The sequence below is a fragment of the Nannospalax galili genome, unplaced genomic scaffold (genome assembly GCF_000622305.1).
Source record: "Nannospalax galili isolate Female #2095 unplaced genomic scaffold, S.galili_v1.0 scaffold411, whole genome shotgun sequence".
NCBI classification, from domain to species: Eukaryota; Metazoa; Chordata; class Mammalia; order Rodentia; family Spalacidae; genus Nannospalax; species Nannospalax galili.
The window spans coordinates 893,525-917,708 of NW_008329714.1; the positions used below are offsets into that span (position 1 = coordinate 893,525).

The 24,184-nt window shown below is 51.9% G+C and overlaps 1 protein-coding gene across 5 annotated transcripts in view; it reads right to left on the bottom strand.

Moving 5' to 3' along the window:
- Positions 1 to 6,675: 6,675 nt before the first annotated feature.
- Positions 6,676 to 24,184, bottom strand: part of Il4r (interleukin 4 receptor) — a 26,763-nt gene continuing 9,254 nt past the window's right edge. For 2 of the 5 annotated variants that reach the window (XM_017800289.2, XM_029567765.1), the window contains exons 2-10: positions 20,401 to 20,496; positions 18,737 to 18,875; positions 16,765 to 16,931; positions 15,811 to 15,962; positions 14,072 to 14,228; positions 12,489 to 12,588; positions 10,728 to 10,806; positions 9,459 to 9,508; positions 6,676 to 9,134 (exon numbers count right to left, since the gene is read on the bottom strand). In XM_017800289.2, the coding sequence (XP_017655778.2) occupies positions 7,664 to 9,134; positions 9,459 to 9,508; positions 10,728 to 10,806; positions 12,489 to 12,588; positions 14,072 to 14,228; positions 15,811 to 15,962; positions 16,765 to 16,931; positions 18,737 to 18,875; positions 20,401 to 20,496 (2,411 nt within the window). In that variant the 3' untranslated portion in view covers positions 6,676 to 7,663. The remainder of the gene's footprint in view (positions 9,135 to 9,458; positions 9,509 to 10,727; positions 10,807 to 12,488; positions 12,589 to 14,071; positions 14,229 to 15,810; positions 15,963 to 16,764; positions 16,932 to 18,736; positions 18,876 to 20,400; positions 20,497 to 24,184) is intronic. The other 3 variants (XM_029567763.1, XM_008841706.3, XM_017800296.2) reach the window with 3 other exon arrangements.

Below are 24,184 nucleotides of genomic sequence, written 5' to 3' on the forward strand. Positions count from 1 at the left end.
AACTGGCAGGGCTGGAAGAGCTGAGTGTGGGAGGGGACAGCAGAGGCCACCACAGACAGTGGTGATGAGCCTCAACCTTGAGGAGGAAGAGAAAGATGAAGAAGAAGAGGAGGATAAGGGGGAGAAGGGGGAGGAGGAGGAAGAGGAGGGAGAAGAGGAGGAGGAGGAGGAGGACGGCTTGCAGAAGGAGCTGCCATGTGATGGGAGGAGTGACCCCCTAGCAAGCTGAGAGTAGCCATACTGCTCAAAGAGGGTTTGGAAGTCTGGGTACCTGGATTAGGCTAAGGCAGGAGGTTAGCCTTGTAGACACACCTAACCCCCAGATCCTTGAAGTGAGTGACTAACTTTGCCCGGCTCCATTGTCCTGGACCCAAGGCCCCTCCAGGGGTAAAAGGCATCAATTAGGTCTAAGGTGGAAGAGAGAGGCTGATCACAACCCTTGGACCCTGTATCAGGGAATAGGCCCATGACAGGAGGTGACACCACATGTGACCCCACTGTGGCTTCAAGCCTGAGCCCGGTGCACAGTGGAACTCTAGGACACACAAACTCAAAAATGAAATCATGGAGAATGTGAAAATGGGGATCCAGAACGCTGCAGTCTGAGGGTAGCCCCTCCCAGTATGAGGCCCTGTGTGACCATACTGGTGCCCAGAGGCCTCTCAGCAGAAGGTGGGCACCATGGACGCAGGGAAAGGACAGGGACAAGGAGACTTGGATCAGTTTGAGTGGAGAGTGGGTGCCTGTCTCAACAAGAGGATGGGAGAGGGGAAGGGGCTGAAGGGAAACAAGACTGAAGGTAGTTCAGAACCCAGATCCAGGGGCACAGGTGGGTATATGCCTTCATTTCTACTGTGAGACAGATGTAATTTACATGTGGATGTGTGCACACATCATGTCCATGTGGGCCCTGCATCCGTGGCCTCCACATCCCTGGGTTCAACCAGTTATTGTTGGAAAAATACTTTTTTAAAAAATTGAAGGCTGGGCGTGATAGTGCATACCTATAGTCCCAGCACTTGGGAGGCAGAGGCAGGCGGATCTCTGTGAGTTCAAGGCCAGCCTGGTCTCTACAGCAAGTTCCAGGTCAGCCAGGTACTCCATGCTTGCCTGCTGTGAGTGCTGACCTGTTGTTCCACGCTCACCTGGTGTGAGTGCTGACCTGTTGTTCCACGCTCACCTGGTGTGAGTGCTGACCTGGTGTGAGGCCCTGGTTCATCTCCAGCATTGCAAAGGCAAAACAATGGCAAAGCATGAGTAGCGGCAGTAGTTCTGCAGGTAGACAGCATATGGAGAAGTGGGGACACATGCAGACACTGGGATACTTGTCTCGGGCTTGTTCTGCCCTTGAGATTAAGTTGAATTTATTTTCCTGGATCATGGTTTATCCTCTACCCCCACACCATCCCGGGAGGATGTCAAGAATTAGGCCAGCAAACTGCTCTTAAAGTGGTATTACCTGCAGAAGCCATCCTAAGTCTCATGGGAACTGATGTATTTCCCAGCACAGCCTGGGGACAGGTGCTATTATGACTCTCATTTCACAGATAAGGATGTGAGCACAGATAGGTTGCAGCCTGGTGTGGGGGGCCACACGGTTGGGCTTGGAGTACCTTGAGCGCCTACGTGCTGGCGAGGGAGAGATGCAGAGAGAAAGGAGAGGGGCTCAGGTGAGTTGGGCTCCAGGCCCTATTCTGGGCTACCATTAACTTGGGCTGGTCCAGACATGGAGGTAGGTGCTGGGTCCCGTACCTGCCACCAGGGGGCAGCAGGGACCAAAGAACGGAAGTCCCCTTCGCTCGGCCACAGCAGATCCCTGGAGACAAGGGCAGCCGGGTGTCACCTGGCCTTTTGCCAACGTGTCTCACCTGCCCCTCCCCCACTTCTCATGTGTGTCATCCGGGAGGAAACTCAGTTCCAGAGTGGGAGCACACGGTGCCCGCTGTCCCGCAGGTCGGGACGGTCCAAGCGGGTGGAGCCGGGAGGGGGCGAGCGCAGGCCGGCGCAGGAGATGCAGAGCCCTGGGTATGTAGGCCTGGGTCAGCGATGCTCCCACTTGTGCCGAGGTCACGGCAAGTCCACGGAGTCAGGGATGCTGCGGTCCCACTGCGCTCAGCCTGAGTGGTGGGGGTCAGACCTCGCGGGTTTTTTGGGGGGTTTTGGCTCTTTTGGTTTTTGATTAATGACTTTCGTGGGAAAAGAATGTCAGAAAGGTTCAACAGGATGTTCACGGAGGTGCTGCTCCTTCAAAAACAAACACTCATTCAGTGACCGCCCACAGGTGTCAGGTGCTGCGTGGGGTCGGGTTTCCGGGCCTTTGTACTTTCCTCTCTGATGTTTTGGGTCTTCTCTGAATCCGAGGTGACGCGTGCCAAGTTAGTAAGTAACCAGAAAAATGTCCAAAGCACCTTTATATTTTAAGCAGAGGCTGGCTCCTGAGGAGTGTGGCACAGGGGCATGGGGGCTTCTGGAGGCCCGAAGGGACCCAGGACTCGTCCAACCCCCCTCCAGCCTAGGGACCTGTTAAACCCGTCCAGCACAGTGGTTGCTGCTGGGAAAGTCCCAGCCTGCAGCATCGGGTTGGAGCCCCCACTCCCCCCCAAACTGCTAGCAGATTGGGCAGGACCTGAGTAGAAGGCAGAGCTGCCACCCCAGCCCTCTGGTTCCCCCATCTTCCATCTTTCATTTTTTTATATCTTTCCCTGAACCTTCTAAGCTGAGGCCACTGATCAAGATATATAAGGACAAAGCTTAGCTGTTTCTAGTTTGATTCTCCATTGCTGTGACAAAACACTCTGACCACTACCAACTTGGGGAGGAAAGGGTTTATTTGTCTTACATCTCCCAGGTCACAGTTCATCAGGGAGCCCAAGGTAGGAACTCAGGGCAGGAACCTGGAGGCAGGAACTGGAGCACAGGCCTTGGAGGTTACTGGCTTACTCCCCTGGCCCCTGCTCAGCCTGCTTTCTTATGCAACACAGGCCCACCTACCCAGGGGTGGCACCACCCACAGGGGGTTGGGCCCTCCCACATCACTCAACAATCAAGAGGATGCCTCACAGACATGGTCACAGGCCAGTCACATGGAGGAAATTCCCCAATTGAGGCTCCCTCAACCCAGGTGTGTCAAGTTGACACTAAAGCTATCCAGCACAGCTGTCAATAAGCAATATAAATAAGCGTGTTTCCTTCTAAGTTGAGGCCACTGATTGAGATATTAGGAATAAACTTTATTTTTAGTTTATTATTTTTATTTTATGTGTATGAGTGTATTGCCTGCATGTATGTGAGTGCGCCCATGTTGTGCAATGCCACGGAGGTCAGAAGAGGGCTTCGGACTCCCCTGGAACTGGAGTTAAGGAGGGTTCATAGCCACCATGTGGGTGCTGGGAATCGAACCTGGGTCCTCTGCAAGAGCAGTCAGTGCTCTTAACTGCTGAGCCATCTCTCCAGCCCCAGGAATAAACTTTAGACATTAAGAAATAATTTATATAAGTGTATAATGTTTTAACTTTATTTTTATTTCATGTGTATGAGTGCTATACCTGCAAGTATGTAAGTGAACCTGTATCAGGCAGTGTCCTCAGAGGACAGAAGAGGGCATCAGATCTCGGATCCCCTGGAACTTGAGTTACAGTTGTTAGCTGTCATGAGGATGCTGGGATTCGAACCCAGGTCTTCTGCAAGAACAGTCAGTACTCTTAAATGCTGAGCAATCTCTCCGAGCTCCAAATGCATTAATTTTTGAGTAAAACTCAGGCTGGAGCTGAATCCCTATGTGGAAGGATTAAGAGGAAATTTATCCCACTGTGGTATTTAGAGGGGCCTTTGGGAGATGATCAGGGTTGCATAAGCTCATTAGAATAAGGGCCTTGAGTTTGAATCCTGGTGGCTTTGAGACAGAGAACACACACACACACACACACACACACACACACGCACATGCTCCATCTCCTGTCATAGGATGTCCTGAATCTCTTGGGGACCCAACAGCAAGACCATCTCTAGATTCCACCCCTCAATCTTGAACTGTGAACTCTAATAACCTCTTTTCTTTATAACTCACTCAGTATGTGGTCCTGTGTGGTCAGCACAGAAAGCAGTCCAGTTTCCATCTCAGTGGATGGAACTGCAGCATACAGTTGCTTATTTGTAAAGTCCTTTCTTCAGACAGATCTTTAAGCCAGCACCCTCTCTTTTATGGTTTGGATATGAAGTGTCTTCCGCAGCCCCCAGGCTCAGGTTTGGAACACTTGGTTCCCAGCTGGTAGCACTATTTTGAGAGGCAGTGGACCTTTTGAACCGGGAGAGGGGGCTTTCTAGAAGGGCTGAGCCTTGAAGGGAATATGTACTCGTGGTTCCTCATCAAAAAGATGTGGACAAGCCACATTGCAATTCCTCCCACTGCAGAGACCCTGTGGCTGCCATGCCTTCCAGCCATGATGAACCGTATATCTGAACCATGAGCCACAGTCGGCCTCCTCCTGTGAGCTGCCTCTGTTGTGTGTTTTTTCAGTTAAAGAAAGTAACTAGCACACATTCCCTCTGCAAGTCCCAAGTCGCTTCTTACAAGTTTCAAATGTCTGCCCAATATTCATGATCTGAGAAATTTTGTTGACAACTGCCCATCAGGAAAGTATCGCTTGATGAGCAGTTGGACAATGGTATGAAGCACCAGGACTGTTACCAGTTGATGCCCATGAAAGGTACATAGCCAGTGAGTACAGGAGCTGGGAGGGCACAGGCTGGCATCCTCTGTGCAGGGTGACTCTAGACAGCAGGATCTGGATGAGACCAAGCCAGAGAGACCTGAGGAATCCAGGCAACAGCAGGATGGAGAAACCCAGGTTTCTTGGGCTCTTGTCTTCTACTCTGGTCTCTATGAGGTCAGAGGAAACCCAAGAGATGGTAAGAGGATGCTAATGGAGACAGCCCTGCCACACAGATCTTCACAGCTTTCCCACTTCACAGATGAAAACAGCAGGTAAAGGAGGTACAGAGAAGCAGAGGAGAAGCCCATACTAAGGTCCTGGGGCTCCTTGACTAATCCGGAGACCAGTGCTTGCAGATCAAGAACCTGATTGTAAGGTGGTTCTCTTTATTACTTTCTTAATTTTTATGTTTTGAGTGTTTGTCTGCATGCATATAGGTATACCAGTGTGTGCAATGCCGGTGGAGGTCAGAAAAGAGTGTTGGATCCCCGGAACAGGAGTTACAGATGGTGTTAGCCACCAGGTGGGTTCTAGAAACCAAACCCAGGTTCTTTGCAAGAGCAGTCAGTGCTCTTAACCTTTAGACATCTCTCTAACCCCTTTTCTTGTTCTCTAAAACAGGGGCTCCCTACATAGCCTAGACTATCCTTAACTCCTTATGATCCTCCTGCCTCAGGCTCCCATGAGACTGCAAGCATGCACCATCATGTCCAGCTGAAGGGAATTTTTAAAGGTACTTTCTCGAGGAAGTTGCAGAAGGCCTGGCGGTAGTCATCCTCTCAGGGACCAGCTCATTCCTGTGGGAGTCGCTTCCCTTCAGGGTGAAGATCTGATCAATAAGGGATTTAACCATGTAGGCGGAATATCAGGTGAGAGGGAACTCCATTACAGGAACCCTTCCAGAGGCTCAATTAACTCTTGAATAAGGGGTATGTTGGGGAGCAGAGTGTGGCAGTGCATACCTTTACAGGTATCCCAGTGCTCACTGTGATTCCAGTACCAGGAAGCTGAGGCAGGTGGGTTGTGAGCTCAAGGCCAGCCTGAGCTATAGCCTGATCCTGTCTTAAAAAAAAAAAAAAATCTCATTCTGAGATTCAAGATTAACAAACTGGTTTCTGTTGGATCATGCCTCAGCAGGGATAACAAGCCAACAAGGCTGTATCGACTCCACAGCAGTCCCCTTATGACGGGACCTGCCCGATTCCTGCCATTGCTGCCAGTTCAAGTCCCTGCAGCTGACCTTCTTGTGCTGTGACCAGGCCAGAGCCTGTGTCCAGGACTTTGCATGTAAAACAGCCCCATGCCCAGCACATTCTTTCCTGAGCTCTTCCTGACTTTTTGTAGCCACTGTGGGTTTATCTCAAATATTGCCAAGCTTCCCTAGGTGACTTGTCTCTGATCCTCCCTCCCTAGCATCATTTGTATTCACAACTTGGAAACTTAAGGTTTCCTGCTGGGCCTCTCTGAGGACATGGGGGAGGAGTCAGGGTCCACCCCATCACTCCTGACTAGGATGTGGGACACTGTGATGTCGATGCCTGGATTGTTTCGGGTCTGCCATGAACGTGCTACATGATCTTAGCAACACGCAGCAGCCAGTATCATAGGTCCAGTCCCAGATCCTTCAGGCTAAGAGTGATGAACACCAGCACTCTGCCTGCAGATCAGAGGGTTCCAACCCTTGAAAACAGTCCCCACCAAAGACCGTGGGAGCTGGGGAGCAGACACCTGCCACCCTCTCCTGAGCAGGTGCATCTGGGCATGCAGTGCCCACTGTGGTCATCTCAACACCCTGTATTGCCTCTTTTCCTGCCCCTTACCCCAACAGAAGATCCCAAGTCACCTCTTAAACCAACTGCACTGGAATCTTCTCAGGCACCTGAAGACTGCACATTTCAGCACTGTGCCTGGACTCGTGCTGGGAGGCTTCCATGAGTTAAAATAAAGCACTCTGGGTCTGGCCTCTGTTTGCATAACAAAGAACTAAAGAGATAAAGAGCCTTTATTGACATAAAGCTCCATGCAGGCCTCTTCTGGACTCTGGCAAACGTACCAACTCCCACAATAATGGTGGAAAAATGTACAGACTGTTCAACCCAGTCTCACTTTTCCGGCACTCAGTCTCACCTTTCCAGCACCCAGTCTTTGGGCCACTGGCAGTCTGCCATCTGCTACTCCTACCACCTGGCCCTCTGCCAGAACACGGGCCACAAGCCCTACTCTCTCATGGACTTGCCACTGCTGCCAGCAACGGTGCCCCCTGGGATGGGCCTCAGGGCAGCTGGGTTTGTTTGCCGGGATCCCCACTTCCGCTTTCCAAGAACCCTGGCTGTGGGTTGCACATGGGCATCTGACAATGACTGTTTTTAGCAACTGCAATTTCTCATGGCCTCTGCTGCTCCCAACTGAGCAGCCAGGACTGTAGATTTTGCCTCCAGCCTTGACTCACAGTGGCTATTGAATGAATGGGCCCCTCAAGGCCAATGCCTACCCTCCCTGAACCTTGGGTTTCCCATCCATTTTTAGGGCCTCTCAAGCCATTGCTAGGCCAGGTATCTTTTTCCACGTCCAGCTTCCAGTTCAGGGAAATGTGAGCAGCTATCCCAGGACAAGTGTGAGCCGTGGCCAACAGGATCTGTTCAGTGGGCAAAACAGGGCTTGAGTGGGCAGGGCAGTGACAGCTGGTGGAAAAGCTGTGAATGAGGTGCCCAGGAGCTCAGGACACCAGCTCTGCAGTGGGATGCAGCTTCTAGAGCCCCTCTGTCCTGTAGCAGGGAGGGCAGCCCAGGCCTGCACTGTGGGAGACAGCTAGTCTCAATGCCCTCAGGTCAGACCAAGTTCACATCTTCATTTCACAGTTGTTTGGATTTTTAGGAAAACCTGCCAGCTGGGCTGTCTCTTTGGCTTAAATGAGCCCATCATCAGCACAACCTCAGCAAGAGCTCACGTACTCAGGAAACTATCACACCCTGGGCCCCCTCGGACACCAGGCCCTTCACCTTGGTCCCTTGAGTATGGCCAGTGGCCTTGCCCTCCCCTGAAAAGCCTGAGGGTGCCCTGGATGCTGGAGTGAGGCTGGCTTCCTGTGGCAACCCTTGAGGAGAAGTGTCTAGGGACCCTGAGGAGCTTCCTGGGGGTGACCTATCCCCACAACAGCAGCCACAGCAGGGGCTGGCCACCATGCGGACCTGGCCACTTTCCTCCTGGCTATGGTGCTGCTTCAGATGGCCACACAGGTGGCAGGTGAGGGCAGAGTAGACGATGCCGAGGCCCAGGTCGTCCCCAAGTGGCTCTGTAGGGAGAGGCGCCTTTTGCACATTGCCTCCTTTAAGCTCTGGCTCCAGACCAAGGCATTCTGGAATGCTGCTGGGTAGGGGAGAGTCTGGAGGGTTGGGTGGTGGTTCTGTGTCCAGTCCAAAGGTAAATAGGGGCACAGAGCTAGGGGATGGGTCAGGAATGAGGTTCTGGAAGGGCTTATAGCCCCCATCCCCATTGCCAGCCTCCGGTCCTGCTGTCCCCCTGCAGAGGGAATTGTTGGTTAGCAGACTGGAGAAGGCCTTGTAACCAGAGTCTCTGCAGGGCCCGAGCCCAGCTACCCCAGGGTCCTGGGCAGCGCCCTCCCTCACCGCCTGCACAAACTCCCGGTAGCCACTGGCGGGAGCCGGGACAGCGGCCCTGTGCCGCAGGACGCTCAGGTGAAGGATCTGCTCCCAGCTTTCTGACTCTGTCTGCTGCATGGGTGGTCCTGAAGAACAGGGCACACCAGGGTTTGGGGAGTCCCCTTCCTCCAGATGTCCAGCCTGCAGAGGGTCTGGGGCCAGCTCTCCAGGGCCTGGAGACTGGCTTTGGAAGTGGCTGAAGCTCCGGTAGGCAGGGTTGTCTGTAATGACCGGCACCTGCGTGCAGGCCAGACTGGCTGTGCTGTGGGTTGGGCTGCCTGGAGGAGGCTCTGAGTGCAAAGGCTGCTCTGTGGCCCAGCAGGTGGCCTCCTTGGGCCCTGTGGGGAAGCAGGCCCAGGGCACAGGGTCCTGTCCACTTTCTGAAGGCAGAGTGAAGCATGACTCCCCCAAGGCTGGCTGGTCAAAGCCCCTGTCCTCAGGCCCCAACAAGTCTATGAACAGGTTCTCAGTCAGCCGAGCCACGATGCCTGCCCTGCCCTCCTGGAAGTCACTGATGCTGTCCTCAGGTAATGTGCACAAGTCCTCTTCCTCTTCCTCCTCACTCTCTCCTGGGGCCTCAAAAACCTCCATACATTGCACCACACTCATGCTGACATTCTCTGGCCGGAAGACTGTCCTGCTGACCTCCACAGGACACCAAGCTGGCTTTCCAGGACCCTGGAGAGGCCCAGTTTTGGCAGCCCTCTTCATGCTATGCTCCAGCAAGCAGGGGAGGAGTTTGGTCAGACAACTCTTCCAGCGTCTGCAAAAGCCAAACTTAGGGAGTCAGTTTTGCCACTCATCATCTGAGCCCTGTGTGGAATCACCCTGTACTGATTAACATGTACTGCAAACATGCCTTCTGACTTTATAATCAACACAAAGTGAGTCTGTGCTCACCAGTAGCCTGGGAACTCAGCTGCCCACAGTCCCGGTTCATCCCATCTCCTGCCACCCTCAGGGCGAGAAAGAAGAGGCAGATATGGGGCAGGGGAGGGAGTGACTGCTGTTAGCACAGTCACTGTTGCATGCTAACCCTTTCCAAATCCACATTAGCTATGACCCAAGTTCAAATTTAGATACATACGGGCACTTGGTTGGCTCCTGGCTTTGGGCTTGCTTTTGCCATAGGGACACCTAAAAAAGAAAGAAAGTGAGGATGGACTGCTGCCTGCCAGCCTGGCCCACATACAGCAAGACTCAGCAAGTGTCTGTGTGAAACGGAGCTGTGGTTGGACAGCTGAGTCCACATGGCCCATGGAGCTCTAGGTACCCACGATTCCCAGAAATAAGATGACTGTGGCAGATGGCAAAAGTGACTCCAGGACTGGACAGTTCCCCTTGCCCCATTCTTGACTCTAACCTGGCCACGGAACTTGTGGTGATCAAAAGAACGTGGTAGAAATGACACTGGATCAGTATGGGCCTGGACCTCAAAAGGCTTTGCAACTGTCCACTGTGGGAATAAGTCCGACCAGCCTCCTGGAGGACAAAAGGCTACCCATGTGATCATAGCCCCATGTGATCTAGGCTATGAATGAAGCTACTCCAGCAAGATCTGCCCAGCCCCTGCACTGAGCCCTGCCCAAAGTGTCAAGCTGCAGAAGTAGGGGTTATAAATAAATAATGGTGACTATATAAAACTCTCTGGATTCTGGAGTCATTTGTCACACAGCCAAAGCTAGCTGATATATAACTAGTGCTTTGTGTATGTGTGTGTGTGTGGGGGGGGTGACAACTCTGTCACACATGATCTAGATGTACTATCTCAATGAATTCCAACACTCACTCCAACCAGAAAGCACTGTTCCCACCCATGTGAGGAAACAGGGTCAGACCAGTCTGAGACTAGATTCTACTCTGCTAGGAGGGGCAGGGCCAGACTTCACAGCCAGCAGATTTCTGGATACTACAAACAAGCCTGGACACCCTCTTCCCTCCTCACCTTGCTGAATGGATACAGCTTGGGCAAATTCATTCCTTGGGGTGGCTGGCCCCGCCCAGCTCAGGGATGGTCATCTGGGTGTCTTACTCTTTCCTGGTGGCAGAAGTTGAGTGGGGTGCAACCCAGGCCAGGGAAGAAATGGGAGGCCTTGTGCCTCAGGCAGAGCCACCCTCAGAGGGCACCATGGAGCACCTGTCTTTTCTCCTCCTGGTATCCCACTAGGTGCAACACCTTCAGTAAGCCCCCAGGGACCCACCCCCCGGCCCAGGCTGGTGGGCAGTTGTGGAGTCTAGAAGGCCTTATGACACCAGGTGACTGTCCCAAGCACCAACCTGTCCAGCCCCAGAGCCCCAAAGCCCTGGGGCAGGTGGGGGGGGGGCAGTCACACTTGAAGTACCCACATCCTCTCACCTTTGAGTCCTGGATGATGATGGCCACCAGGGGGCTGCGTGCAGGGGTGGGAATCTGATCCCACCACATTTTCTTCACCCTGTGACAAAAGGAAGTGGGGGTTAGACTTAGAATGTTCTGGGGGTCAATGAGCACTCACAAACGCCGTCCTGGTCAGTGCTCCACCTCGCAGGGCACCAGAGGCCACGTTGGGAGATCCCATCTCTAGCTCCATTCTGCTACAGGACAGGAGCCCAGAGGGGGAGTGACAGCTGACAGAGCCACAGCTATACTCATGGGTCTCCCAGGAGGCTGCCTGGGTCCCCAGGGGCCCAGGATGCCTCAAGCTGCCCAGCAAAGATCCTGCTCCCCCAACAGTCCTCTCCTGGGAGAAGTTGAGCAGCATTTCCAGACCGGCCCTTGGTACAGTGGGCAGAGGGGGAGCACAAAGAAGCAGGGTTTCCCTCTTCCTGGATCTGCCTAGAAACCTCTCAGGTGGCTTCTGGCTCTATGTCTGCCCACATTCCTTACTGCCCATCTACTATACCTCTCTCACTTCAGGCCAGGGCTGCGGGGACAAGCCAGATCCCTGCCTTGCAGGGCTGCCCTTAGAGAGGAACAAGAAGCTGATGCAGAAATGGTCATGTGGCACCATTCTCTGTGACGAGTGCCAGGCCTTGGTCGCCGTCCCAGCCACTCAGGATGCTGGGGCTAGGGTTCAAAGTTTAAGGCCTCCCTGGGCTGCAGTGAGTTCAAGGCCAACTTGGACAACTTGGAAGACCCGGTCTTAAAGTAAAAAACAGGTAGAGGGCTGGGCTGTGTGTCAGTGGTACAGTGCTTGCTTGGTATATGTGAGGCTCTGAATTCCAAAAGAAGTTAAAGAGAACAACCACAGAGGCGTAGACAGGAAGGTGGGGTGGGAGAAACAAGGCCGGGGGTGGTAGGGAGCAGGTCCTGACAGTGTCAGGGGGCAGGCTTTCCGAGTCAGACATGGCCAAGGCTTTGTGGGAAGAATGTTCCTGGAATCTTTGAGAATAGCAGGAGGCTGGGTGCTGGAACAGAGGGAGAGAGAGAAGAGCAGAGCAAAAGAACACGGAAACTGAGGTTCAGAGCAGCAGCACCCACCCCAGGGTGACTCGAGCATGAGACAAGCCATGGAGGGGGTCTAGCTTTCCCTGCATAAATGTGTGTCCAGCCAAGCCTCAGCTGCCTCCTGTCCCAGACTGGGCTCACACAGCCTATTTCACAGATGGGAAGACCAGGCCTCTGAGTCTCTGACATTCCATAGAACTCACCAGAAATGAGTCCTCCCCACTTGCCAGCCCTGTCCAGGCTCTCCTGGGAACCTTGGTCTCATGGTCACTCTCAGTCTACAGAGAAACCCAGAGCATGGGCATCTTGCCAGCCTTGTGCCAGCAAGAACCACCACTAGGTTCCACACATCTTCTGATTACTTATACTGTCTGCTCAGTTCTTCTGGCTCCCACCACATGTCCAGTGCCTGGTCCACAGCATGGGTACTCAGAGGGACATGGGGACAACTCTGTCTCCTCTGTGCCCCCAGCCCCATCTTCTCAGAGCACCTGCCGTTTCTGCCCTCCACCTTGGTTTCTTCTTCAGAGCACAGCCACTATGGAAAACTCTGTAGTCTGAGAGGCAGGCTTTAGACTGGGTACCCCAGCAGCCTTGTCCCTGCCAGCAGATGACCCTCTTGGTGACTGGACCATGACAGCCAGGAACAGACAGACAGGGCTACCCCACCTGCACTGCAGAAGGACTCACCTGCTGATACAGACATAGCAGGACAGGCAGACCAACAGGATGCCGACACAGGAGACACCAACCCCCAGTGGGAGGCGCTGGGCCAGGGACGGCTGGAAGTCTGCAAGGCCAAGGAGAGCTACTAGCTGTGGGTCCACCCCATACTCTGTGTGGCTGGTCTCCTCTTGTTAACCTAGCCTCTGTATCCTTCCTGCTGTCTATGACCCCCCTCTTAGCCACTAAGCCCTTAGCATACGGCCGTGTTCACTGTCCCTGCTCCTCCCAGGTCCAGATGTGGAACTTGTTGCTCTTGCTTACTGGAAGCTCAGAGGTCAAGGACACTGACTCAAGTGGAAAGGCCTGAGTTCAAAGCCTGCCTCTATCATGTCCTTGCTGAGTGACCCAAGGCAAACAGGTTGCCTTCTCTGGGTCTTCTCATCTGGTCAGTGGAGTTAGAAATAGCCTTTTCTCACAGGCAGTAAGGGTCATGTGACTGAATAGATCACTCATTCAAAACAGTGTGAGTTCATCTGTGAGCAAGCACACTGGCTCTTCTTCCTGTTCAATGACTATGAAAAGATTTCCCAGACATCCTCTCTCTATCACCTGGCTTCTCCTTCTTGGCACTTGCTGTCATTTATTTCTTTGTACTTTTGGTTGTCTTTTTTCAAATTATTTACTGTATGTATATGAGTGTTTTGCCCGCAGAGATCAGGAGAGGTTATTGGAGTCCCCCTAGAACTGAAGTTCGAACAAACAGTTAGAACTGGAGTTCGAATAAACAGGTGTTTGTTAGTGACCATGTGAGTACTGAGAACTGAACCCAAGTACTTTGCAAGAGCAGCCAGTACTCTTAACCAGAGTCATCTCTCCAGACCCTATTTTTGGTTTTCAAATTTTCTAATCTTTTGTTCATGATGTGCTTGTTTATAAGTGTGGGAGTGATGAGCCAGTGCATGTGTGGAGGTCAGAAGACAACCCCAGGTGTTGGTCCTGCCTTCCACACTGAGTTGGGTCTTGGTTTTCCAGCTGTGTGCACAGGTGAGCGGGCCCTCGAACTCCTCACACTTATGTTTTTGCCTCTGCTCTGGGCACGTCAGTTCCCCCTCCGTGAAGCAGGGGTGCCTGTGTGCTCTGCTCCTTCTGGTGACCCAGTGTCCAGCACAGAGCTAGTCATTCAATCACAGCTCGGTCAGTATTTGCTGAAAACAAGTGTGCAGCACATGGTGCCTGTTCTACACACATTCTCTTCCTTCCTATGCTCGGGTTAGCATTAGCCTAGATTCAACCTCACACAATCTTCCCTAGTCCTGATTATTCAGCTACCCAGAACTGGGCATGAGAAAGGCTGATTCAACCTGTGGAACTCAACTAGCTGTGTTCACAATGAGTGGAACAATGAACACCATGGAAATTATGAGCCTATTCGTTACTGTAGCCTCACTGGCCAATGCTGACACTACACCAAGTTCACAGGGAACTCTCATATGCAGTCTGAGGTGTCCCAGGACATGAACACCATATGGCTCAGCCAGAGGGAGTGTCCAACCACAGGGTACACATGGGGTATACAGAGCCTCACTGCCCAGTACCCTGATACTTACGGTTGTACCACTTGATGCTTGGGCTCCACTCGCTCCAGGTGCTGTTGAAGCTCTGGGCCCAGACTCTCACCTGAGCCGTGTAGGATACCCCTGACTTCAGAGTATTGGCTAGGAGGAGCAGATTGGCACCCCTGTAGGTCACGTTATAGACTGTGAACTGAAGGAGAGGGGCATGTGAGTGCATAGTTGGTGGGGATGCATGTCAATTCCCACCCTGGTTGCTGTCCTTAGTGATCTATCTGTGCTGGGCATGTGGCCCACATTGTAGCCACTATCTGCTCAGTTCCTCTCTGTGACAAGAGAAGAAATCAGTTAGATCAGGGTGTCAACCCTCCCCCTGGCTCCCCCATGATTAGCATGTGGTATTAACTCTGTATTATTTGGGCAACAGGATTAAGCTGGGTTTCAATATTCTCATCTATAAAACAAAGCTAAGCTTATGACCTTGAATGAGTAACCTCTGTGGGGTGTCCAGCCATAGTGTCCAGAGTTCTCCCTCTAGTGGGACAGCTAGGGAGAAGGGCTGGGAGGACATGGGTGGCAGATAACCCCCCGTGCATCTACAGCAGGGGCTGAGGCAGCCATCATGAGCGCTGCCCCATCTGACACTTCCCTGTGTGGCAACTGGGTTTTGGGGTTTTGCTTTTTTGGGTGGTAGGAAATTTGTTGTTGTTTTCCTTTCTGAGTAGGCCTGAAACTCCCCATTCTGTTTCAGCCTCCTGAGGGCTGTGGTTCATGTGCCACCATGCCTGGGTCAACTCTTTCAGACATTACTATGTGTGCTCGGTAAGGAATCTGCCACCATCCCATTCATAGAAGGCAATGTCACCAAGAGTATCACAGAAGCAAACATGATCAGGACTGTACCCAGCTTGAACGCTGGTGGAGTGGCTTGCCCGAGACAATCTTTGCTGGCAGGCTCATGTCCTGGTTAAGGGAGGGGGTGATAAGCAATTGGCTCCGAGACTGCCTGTTTACAGTGGCAGAGACACTGTCAGGCAGTGATGACCAAGCTTGGGGTTTGGGTTACTGAGGCTGTGGTTGATAACCTCATGTATCTCTTGCTGGGCAGCAGATGTGGCCCAAAGCCCCTCACCAAACAGAGGAGGAATGACGGCAGAAATAAGTCCCCTCCATGCTGTAGCCTGGATCCAGGAAGTTCCCAAGGGCCCACGTGGTAAAGGCTGGTGTTCCCCAGGGTGGTGCTATTGTGAGGGACAGAGTCTGATGAGGGAAGGTAGGGTGTGTTCCGGGGGAATATTAGGACAGTAGATATATTCATATTCTCTCTCTCTCTCTCTCTCTCTCTCTCTCTCTCTCCCTCCCTCCCTCCCTCCCTCCCTCCCCCTCTCTCTGTTTCTCTTTGCCTCCTGGTCACCATGAGGTAAGAAACTTCACTCCACCACATGCTCCTGGCACAGTGCTCTGCCCACAGGTATGAGGCTGAGTGACTATGGACTGATCCCTTTGAAGCCATAAGCCAAAATAAACCTTTCCTCTTTAAGTCAGTTTTCTCAGGCACTTTGTTCTAGTGATAGAAAGCTAGCTAACAGACCTTCTCAGTGGAAATTGGGGCAGGAGGGGAAAGGATGTGCCTGAGGCAGAGCTGGGTGAGGAGAGGGTTTTCTAGTCTGCCCTTTACCCCAGGCCTCCTCCCAAGCTCCCTGCTCCAGAGTGGGAGTCTCTGCCTGCCCAGCCCCGTTCCCAGGCACTGGCATGGATCCATGGTGTCTACTCACATCTTCAGGATCATCCGCTCTGGAGACATTGACCATGTAGGTGAGCCTGTCGTGTAGGAAGTTCCCTGGCGGGTATGGGTTGTTCCACGTCAGCAGCCATGCACTGGAGACATTGGTGTGGACCATGAGGTTGCCTGGGACCCGGGGCTTCACTGGGGAGGAAGGGTGCTTAGTTTTGATTTGCCTGTTTGAACACGTCACCTCATCTTTCTTTTTCTTTTTTTAGGGGAGTGGCAGAGTCTGACTATGTAGCTGAGGCTGGCCTGGAACTCCTGATCCTCCTACCTAGCATCCTGAATGGTGGGATTACAGGCATGAGCTTCCACACCTGGCTTCATCCCTCTTAAGCAATCATATCCATGAGATCGCCAATGTTGGAGGCATGTTGAAATCAATATATACATGTGAAAATTATTTTAAATTTGTTCAGGGATCAATTTTAGTAATTGGAATAAACAGTGGTTTTACTCACTGACAGAAAATCCTGAGTTGTTGGAGAGATGTGGCCTTGAATTTTGCCCCTGCCCCTGAGAGGCTGTGTGAATAAGTCAGGCTGCTGGTCTTCTGTGAACTAGTTTATTAATTACAAATGGGGATAATCACTCTCTTTTCAAAGCTGAGGTTTAGAGAAGTAATGTGATTTGCCCCAGGTCACACAGCAACAGATTCCTGATTTAAATTCCGGTTGTAACTATTTCTGAGTGGAGATATAGTTCAGTGGTAGAGCATTTGCCTGGCATCTGTGAAGTACTGGGGTCCATCCTTAGTAATATAAACAATGTTGGAGCAAGATCCTGGGGGAATTGCTGCAGGGCCTCCAGGTGGCATGAGGTCAGCTTTCCATGGACAAGGCCATGTGACAAAACAGCAGCTGACCTGCCCACAGCCCATCTTTTGACCTGTAGCCAGTGTGCACCCCACCTCCCTGCCCCAGAGCACCTAGCCAGGCCTCACCATGGTTGCTGGGTCTGAAGGAACCCTGCCACAGCAGTCGCTGTCCTGCCCACAAGTCCAACTGGTACGTGTCTGCCTCGACAAGGTCGTCCGTGTACATGTCGTCGCACATGCACGCCGTGCTGGCGCTGTTCTTGGGGACACACGTGATGTTTCTGAAGACAGGGCTGGGTTAGGAAACCACCTATGGTTATAGCTTCCCAACCACATGAACACAAGATCAGAGCAGCCAGGGAGGGGTTGGTTTCTTGCTGGCCACATTCCCTCTCTACCTCTGGACACTCCTACACCCCTCTAACTCTAGACCCCAGTCCCAGAACTTAGCTTGTTCCAATGAAAGGGAATAACCCAGAGCACTAAATAATTGGTAGTATGTGTCCCAACATCCCTCTACAGAGCACAGTTTATGCCAACACAGGGGACTTTGGCAAGCCCCAGAACACCTCCCATAGGCTTGTGCCCTGTGCACTTCGTACAGTCCTGCCAGTTGGCCACCAGGACGGGCCACCCCACATTTTATGGTCCAGACCAGGGGCCAAAAACCATCTTCTGTAAAAGGCCAGACAGGAAATTGAAGGCTTTGAAGATTATACAGTTTCTGTTACTGCAACAAACTCTGCTGATAGAGCCCAAAAGCAGCCATAGACAAGATATAAATGAATGAGTATGGCTGTGTGCTCATGAAACTTTATTAATGAAAGCAAATAGGCCGGATGGGACCTGAGGTCCACAGTTTACTAGTCCCTGGTCTGTGCCAATGTATAAAAGCTCATTTACCTTAAGTCAATAGGATCATGAAGGACCAACTCCCAGGAACTAGGGGCCGTGTGCTGTGTGTGCCCTCAAGCTGTGTCCCTGTGGACTTGGTTCTGTCCCATGCACAATGGTCACAGAGCACATGGGTACCAGGGAATAAAATGGTTCAGGGCAACCCCTGGATACCACGCTCACATTCCGTGCTATCTCCTGTCACAGTGAACTCCACCTCCAGCATGCCACCCTTCCACAGTCTAGTCCTATAGCTAAGTGCTCTGAGATCACCAAACTGTTCCATAATAATACTAATCCACGATCTGCCTTCTCATTCTCACTGTGGAACTTTCCAGAAGCTAAATGATGTCATACTGATAATGTCACTGCTGCTAATTTGGTGAATGTGAGTTGTGCTTACTATTGTGATTTAGTGTCTCCATTTTAAATTATGAGGTAAATATTGACTGAGACAGGCTATTTAGACAAGTTTCCTTGTTAGCTTTATTTGTTCTTTTTAATACAAAAATTACATTTATTTATTGGGGGTGCACACACGTGCCACAGCATATATGTGGAGTCAGAGGACAACTTTTGCAGGAGTCAGTTCTCTCTACTTATCATGTGGATCCTGGGGATTAAACTCAGGTCGTCACACCTGGAGGTGAGTGCCTTTACCCACTGGGCCATCGCACCAACCCTATTTATGTTTTTGAGTCAGGATCTAGCTATATCCCTTACTGACTTTAGGTGTGCAGGTAAGTTTGAAAATGGCTGGTCTAGTCCAATATGATAGAGTGACAGTGGGCCAAGAGTCCTACAGTGTGCTTCTCTCCTTTTCTCTCTCTCTCTCTCTCTCTCTCTCTGTGTGTGTGTGTGTGTGTGTGTCGGGGGGGGGTACTGGGGATCATGATCATCCACTAGGAAAGTATTTAATTCTGAGACAGGATCTCAGTAAGATACCCAGACTGGCCTTGAACTTGTGATCCTCCTGCTCCAGGTTCCCAAGTAGCTGGGAGCAGAGTCTGTTCCCTCAGGCTCTGCTTCATGGTACCACACAGAACATGTCCTCACAGGCTTGGCCCTACCTCAGACACTGCAACCAGCAAGTGCCAGAAACCACACTTAAAGCAGCACCCACTGGTGCCCCATCTGGACCAGGCAAAGCCCTGGGACAGACCTTTGGGTGCTGCTTCCCAAACCAGGTCCCAGTCCAGCTTACTCAGGGAATTCGAAGTCCAGCCAGTAGGCCAGGCGGAGCTCTGAGCTGCAGTTGACAACGCCATCCAGTTGCCACTCACAGGTGGAGGTATTGATGTAATCGGAGAAGCAGGTGGGCTCAGACAGGACCTTGATGCTCCCTGTGGGGACAGGCTTTTCTGAGCAGCAGAACCAAGGCAAGGGGCTCCCACTGCCAAGGACACACACACACGCATGTGCACACACACACACACACACACACACACACCCATAGCTCAAGCCAAAGCTGAGCACCAACTCCAGCCCAGACCGTGAGCCTGGAGCTTTCCCCCAGGCCAAGGCCCATGGAAGGCAATGGACCACATGCCCCTGACCTGTATCAACTCAATGCCAGATCCATGTATAAAAGTAGTCATGGACAACATATTAACAAATGAGCAGCTGTATGCTAATAAAACTTTATTTACAGGCACAGACTATAAGCCACATTGGGCCTACTGTGTTATGGACGTACTACCCTACCTGCAAAGCACTGGCCCCAGAACACAGGAACAGGTGCCTTGTCTGTACCTCCTTTCCCCCAGTCTCTGCCCACTGAAGCTAGGTGCCTAACCCTATGGTCTACTCTGCCCAGGTCCTTAGCCCCTGGTATCCTAGAGGCTTCACCAAAAGAAGGAAAGGAAAATGAGAGAAGAGGACAAGCAGCCATCTGTCAGCTCCCTGCCCCTGCCAGTCATTCAGAGGGACCAGCCATGAGTCTGAAGGTCACTAAACTGAACACCCTAACCACCATCTGGAGCCCTCCAGGGCCTTTTCACACCCAAGTCAGACATATCCCCATCCAAGATAAAGTCACTGTGTGTCTGCCCAGTGGGTGTGGCTTACCACAGAGAAGTTTCACACAGCAAACAAAAATCAAAACTCATTCCTGTCCAGAGCAAACTGTGAACTCCTGATTCTCCCTCCTATAATACCTGCCCCTCAGTGCTCCACATCAGAAGGAGAGACCCACCCTGCCTTAGGTTTGGGGCAGAACCTATTGGTTTGTTTTTGACAGTATCTCACTAGTTAGCCCAGGCTGGTCTCAAGCTCATAATCATCCTACCTCTGCCTCCTAAGTGCTGGGCTGACAGGTGTTAGCCATGGGTGAGAAACGTTAGAGTTAATTTCCTAATGTCCCCAAATGGACCTTCTACATGGATTTAGAAGCCCCTCATCTCCAGCATCCACTCTGGCTTTTTCTCTACTTGGATCTTGTAGTTCCTCTTAGACCCTGCACAGCCAGACTCAGTGGCCCTGGGGTGGCCTCCTCTCTCCTACACAGCCTTCTCTTCCTGTCTCACATAATGGGCAGGCTCTCTCTGAGAATTCCCCTGAGTGCTCCATTTTAAATTGCAATACCTCCTTCTACCCCCAAACCCCAAGCCTCCCTTACTCAGTTCTGAGATGTGTTTTCCTATCACCTTTGCAATTTACCTCAAATTATCTTCTGGTCACTTCTAGGATAACCTCAGTTTTCAATTTGAATTAGTGTCAGTGAAACCAGCTAGTCAGGACCATTTGTCATCAGCTGTCCCCTCCCACTGCCATGCAATCTCCACAAGGCTGAGGATTTTGTTTTGTCCACTGATGTACCCCAGGGCCTTGGTATGTCATTAATTGAGTGATTGAAAGTTGGTGACTTACCAGAGCCGACTGCCCACAGCAGGATCAGGCAGTTCACAGAGAGCACAGAGAGCAGGAGCCGGGCACGAAGCCACCCCATTAGGGACATGAAGGTGCCTGAAGAGAGAAGAGCAGGTGAGTATGTGTGGTTCAGGCAGGCTCACCTCGGTGTCAATGGCCTCTCTGCCCCAGGTATCCAAGCTCATTCCACAATCGGAGCCAGGGGCCAAGCCACCCTTCACCCAAAAGATGTTTCTTAAGTGTGTCCTGGGAGAGCCACACCACAAGTCCAGGCTCCCTCACAGACTGTGGACCCTGAGCAAGCTGTGCTCTAGTGCCTGGGTTTCCATATCTGGTAACTGGCTGTCTACTAATGGCTCCTATTTTGGGGGATGCTGACTGCTAAAACAGACAAGATAGCAGAGTGTCAAGCGGATGGAACAGGACAGTCCGGAGAAGCGGCTCCAGCCAGTCTAGCCCATTGAAGACGCCCTAGGCTGGAAAGTCAAGCAGAGAAAAGAGCCAGAAGCCAAAGTGAGGCTCAGCAGCTGGGGGTAGCATGGTGGTAGAGAGTTGCCTGGCATGTACCATGCCCTGGATTCTAACCCCCAGCATGGTACAAGAAAAAAAAAGGGGGGGGGCTCAGAAGAGGAAGAAAAAAAAACAAGGAAAGGGGGGAAGGAGAGGGGAGAAGACAGAGGGGAGAGAAGGAAGAAAGGCACTCTGGGGGGAAGCCTGACCTCAGACCAACACTTCTCCCCACAGTCCTGGCCCCAGGCCAGTTCCCTCTAAGCAGCAGGGTTCCACCTCTAGAGTCCCCTTCCCCAGTGCCCTCTAAGTAGCCAGGTTACAACCCTCCACCACCAGTCCTCTTCCAACTCTGGTCTTGTTTAAATCTGCAGCCTCCCAGGCTCATTCTGCCTGAGCTGCTAGGAGCCCACAGCAGAGTTCACCATCTTCCAGAGCTCTGCTTCCTCTTCCTGCATGGACCTTGAGGCCAGCCTGCTGTGTACTGTGTGGAGGAAGTGGGACGCATGCTGGACACCTGGCTGCACACACATCTGGTTCTGGCTGCCAAGGGCTCATGCCACCAGCAGCCCAGGCCCTGCTGGATGCTGTCTGAGTGATGCAGGTAACACCCAAGCCAGAGACGTAGCCATTGATGTCATCAGCATGTCTGAAGGCCATCAGTCACTGTGCTCTGCTCTCAAGCACCTGTAGGTGCTCAGGAGGTGACACCACAGCTAGTCCAGTGAGCAATGCTAACAATGCTATGCCAGGACATTGTGACTGCTGCACCACTAGGCACTAGATTGGACTGCAGAAAGAAGAGGGCCAAGGATGTAGCTTGGTGGTAGAGCTCATGCCAAAGCCTGCATGGGGCCCTGGACTCCATCTCCACCAACACAGAAGGAAAAGAAGGGAACAAGAAGATGAGAGGAAGCAATGCACATCTGTACACAACGAAGAGTCAATAGCTTTACTATAGAAAGAGAGCCCACAAATCAGTAAGATGCCTCTTCAAGAAAATAGGCAAAGGATACAAATGATTCAGAAAAGAGGTTGCACACAGTGGGGAGATGGCAGGGGCAAGTTCAGACCAGCCTGGAGTACATAGTGAGGCTGTCTCAACTCCTATCCCTGAAAAGAGAAGTACCTTGTCATTTAAATCATGTATTTGTGGGCCGGAGAGATGGCTCATTGGTTAAGAGCAATGGCTGCTCTTTCAGAGTACCTGGGTTTGATTCCCAGCACCCACATGGTGGCTAACAACCAGCTGTAACTCTAGTTCCAGGGGATCCGACACCCTCCGCTTCTGTATGTGCACTTACATACATGCAGGCAAAGCACCCATAAACATAAAATAAAAATAAATAACAAATTGGGTCTGGAGAGATGGCATGGCAATTAAGAACACTGACTGCTCTTGCAGAGGACCCAGGTTCAATTCCCAGCAACCACATGGCAGCTAACAACTGTCCATAACTCTGGTTCCAGGGGATCGATCACCCTCCTCTGATCTCCAAGGGCACTGCACAACACACGTGCACTTACACACATGCAGGCAATACACTCATAAACATAAAATAAAAAATAATAAATAAAATATTTTAAAAAAACATTTTAAGATCATGTATTTTTCTCCACAACTACTGAGGATCTGTCCCCATGAAGAGTGTTAGCCCTGAGAAGGTAGCAGTGTGTCTGCTCTGGACATTAATTTGTCCCCAGTGCCCAGAACAGTACCTGGCATATTATGTAGTAGATAGTCTATGAGTGATGAAAATCAGGCAAGAACAAATTCAACAATTTAAACACAGGCCTTGGATGGAGCCTCTGCCAGAGCAGCTGCACGCAGTTTAGATCTCACGACTCCCTATGAAGCAGGTGCCTGAACATTCCACCTCACACTTAAAATCCCAAGGCACAGAGAGGACAGAATGCCTGCTGTGGTCTCAGAGCCAGAATGGAACCTAGAATCCATGGGCCTGACCACCGTGCTTTATAACACCTTGAAATGAAATGTCATGGGCCAAAGTAGACACTCAAAGAAGACACGTGACAAGGCCAAGGTCATGGGTACAGATGGGGAGGCAGATGGGGTGGTGCTAGCCTGAACAGGGAGCCAGTAAGGTGCCCAGAAGGGCAGCACAGCTGTGGCTTCTCAAATGTAGAGTGGACAGCAGGGCAGGCATCCTCCCAGCCTAGCAGGAGGACTCGTCCTGCTGATGAGGTGGCCAGTCATAACAAGCTGCATGTACAAAGGGAAAGGGACAGCAGAGGCTGCTGTGGTCTCTGGAACAGCTGACCTGAGACTAGTCTAAGCAGGCCTGCAGCTTCCTCACAGCTGGGCTGGGCTGGCCAGGGGCCAGGGACACACTGCTACCAGGCAGCGGCCCCTGGGCTTCCCAGAAATGGCAGCAACGTCAACAGCTCCACCCCAGACGGTGAGGCAGCACAGGCCAGGGCCCCAAATGGCCTTGCTTTGTGGGTGCTGGCCCAGCTGAGGGAGGGGCAACCAAGGGAGCAGAGGGTATAGGCAAAACCTGCTGCCACAGGAGAAGCAGCCAGTCAGCCCACAGCACCCACCTGCCTTTCTGCGCACCTTTCTTGTTGCTGGAGTTTCAAAGCACCTACTATGCACTATCTCTCACAGCTGTAAATACATTAATCACTTCCTTTCTTGTTCTTTCTGTGGTACTGGGCTCAAACCCAAGGTTCTGGGCATGCTGGGCAAGGGTTCTACTTCCGAGCTATGTCCCTAGACCTTTTTGTTTGTTTACATTTTATTTTTAAACAGGCTTTCACTACACAGCCCAGTTTGACTCTGAACTCATCTGTAGCCCAGGTAAGCTTATTCTTTTAACAAGTGCTTCAGTGAGATGGGAAGTTACTGGAGAGTTCTGAGTCCAAACGAAACTTCAGGAATGAGGAATGATCCCGTGGCTGGTGATGTGCAGGGCCTGGGGTCAGGGGTAGACGGCAGGACACTACACTGGACCCAGCAAGAGGCTCCAGGGCTCATGCCGGCGTGGGACGATGGCTCGGGAAGAAGGGGCAGTGCTCCCATTTGGCTGAAAACCTCTCTGACAGGAATTGCTGACACAAGGGCATGAAGTGTGCAGAGAAGAGTTAGTGGAAGTTAGACGTGGCTCTTGGTACTTGGGCCTCTGGAAGGGTAAAGCTGCCACTGACCAAGAGGGTCAGACCAGGACAAGACACAGTGCAGGTCGACCTGAGCCCAGTGTCCTCACAGTAGCTGGGCCTCTGGTAGTCACTGGGGGTGGGGGTGGGGGTGGGCCTG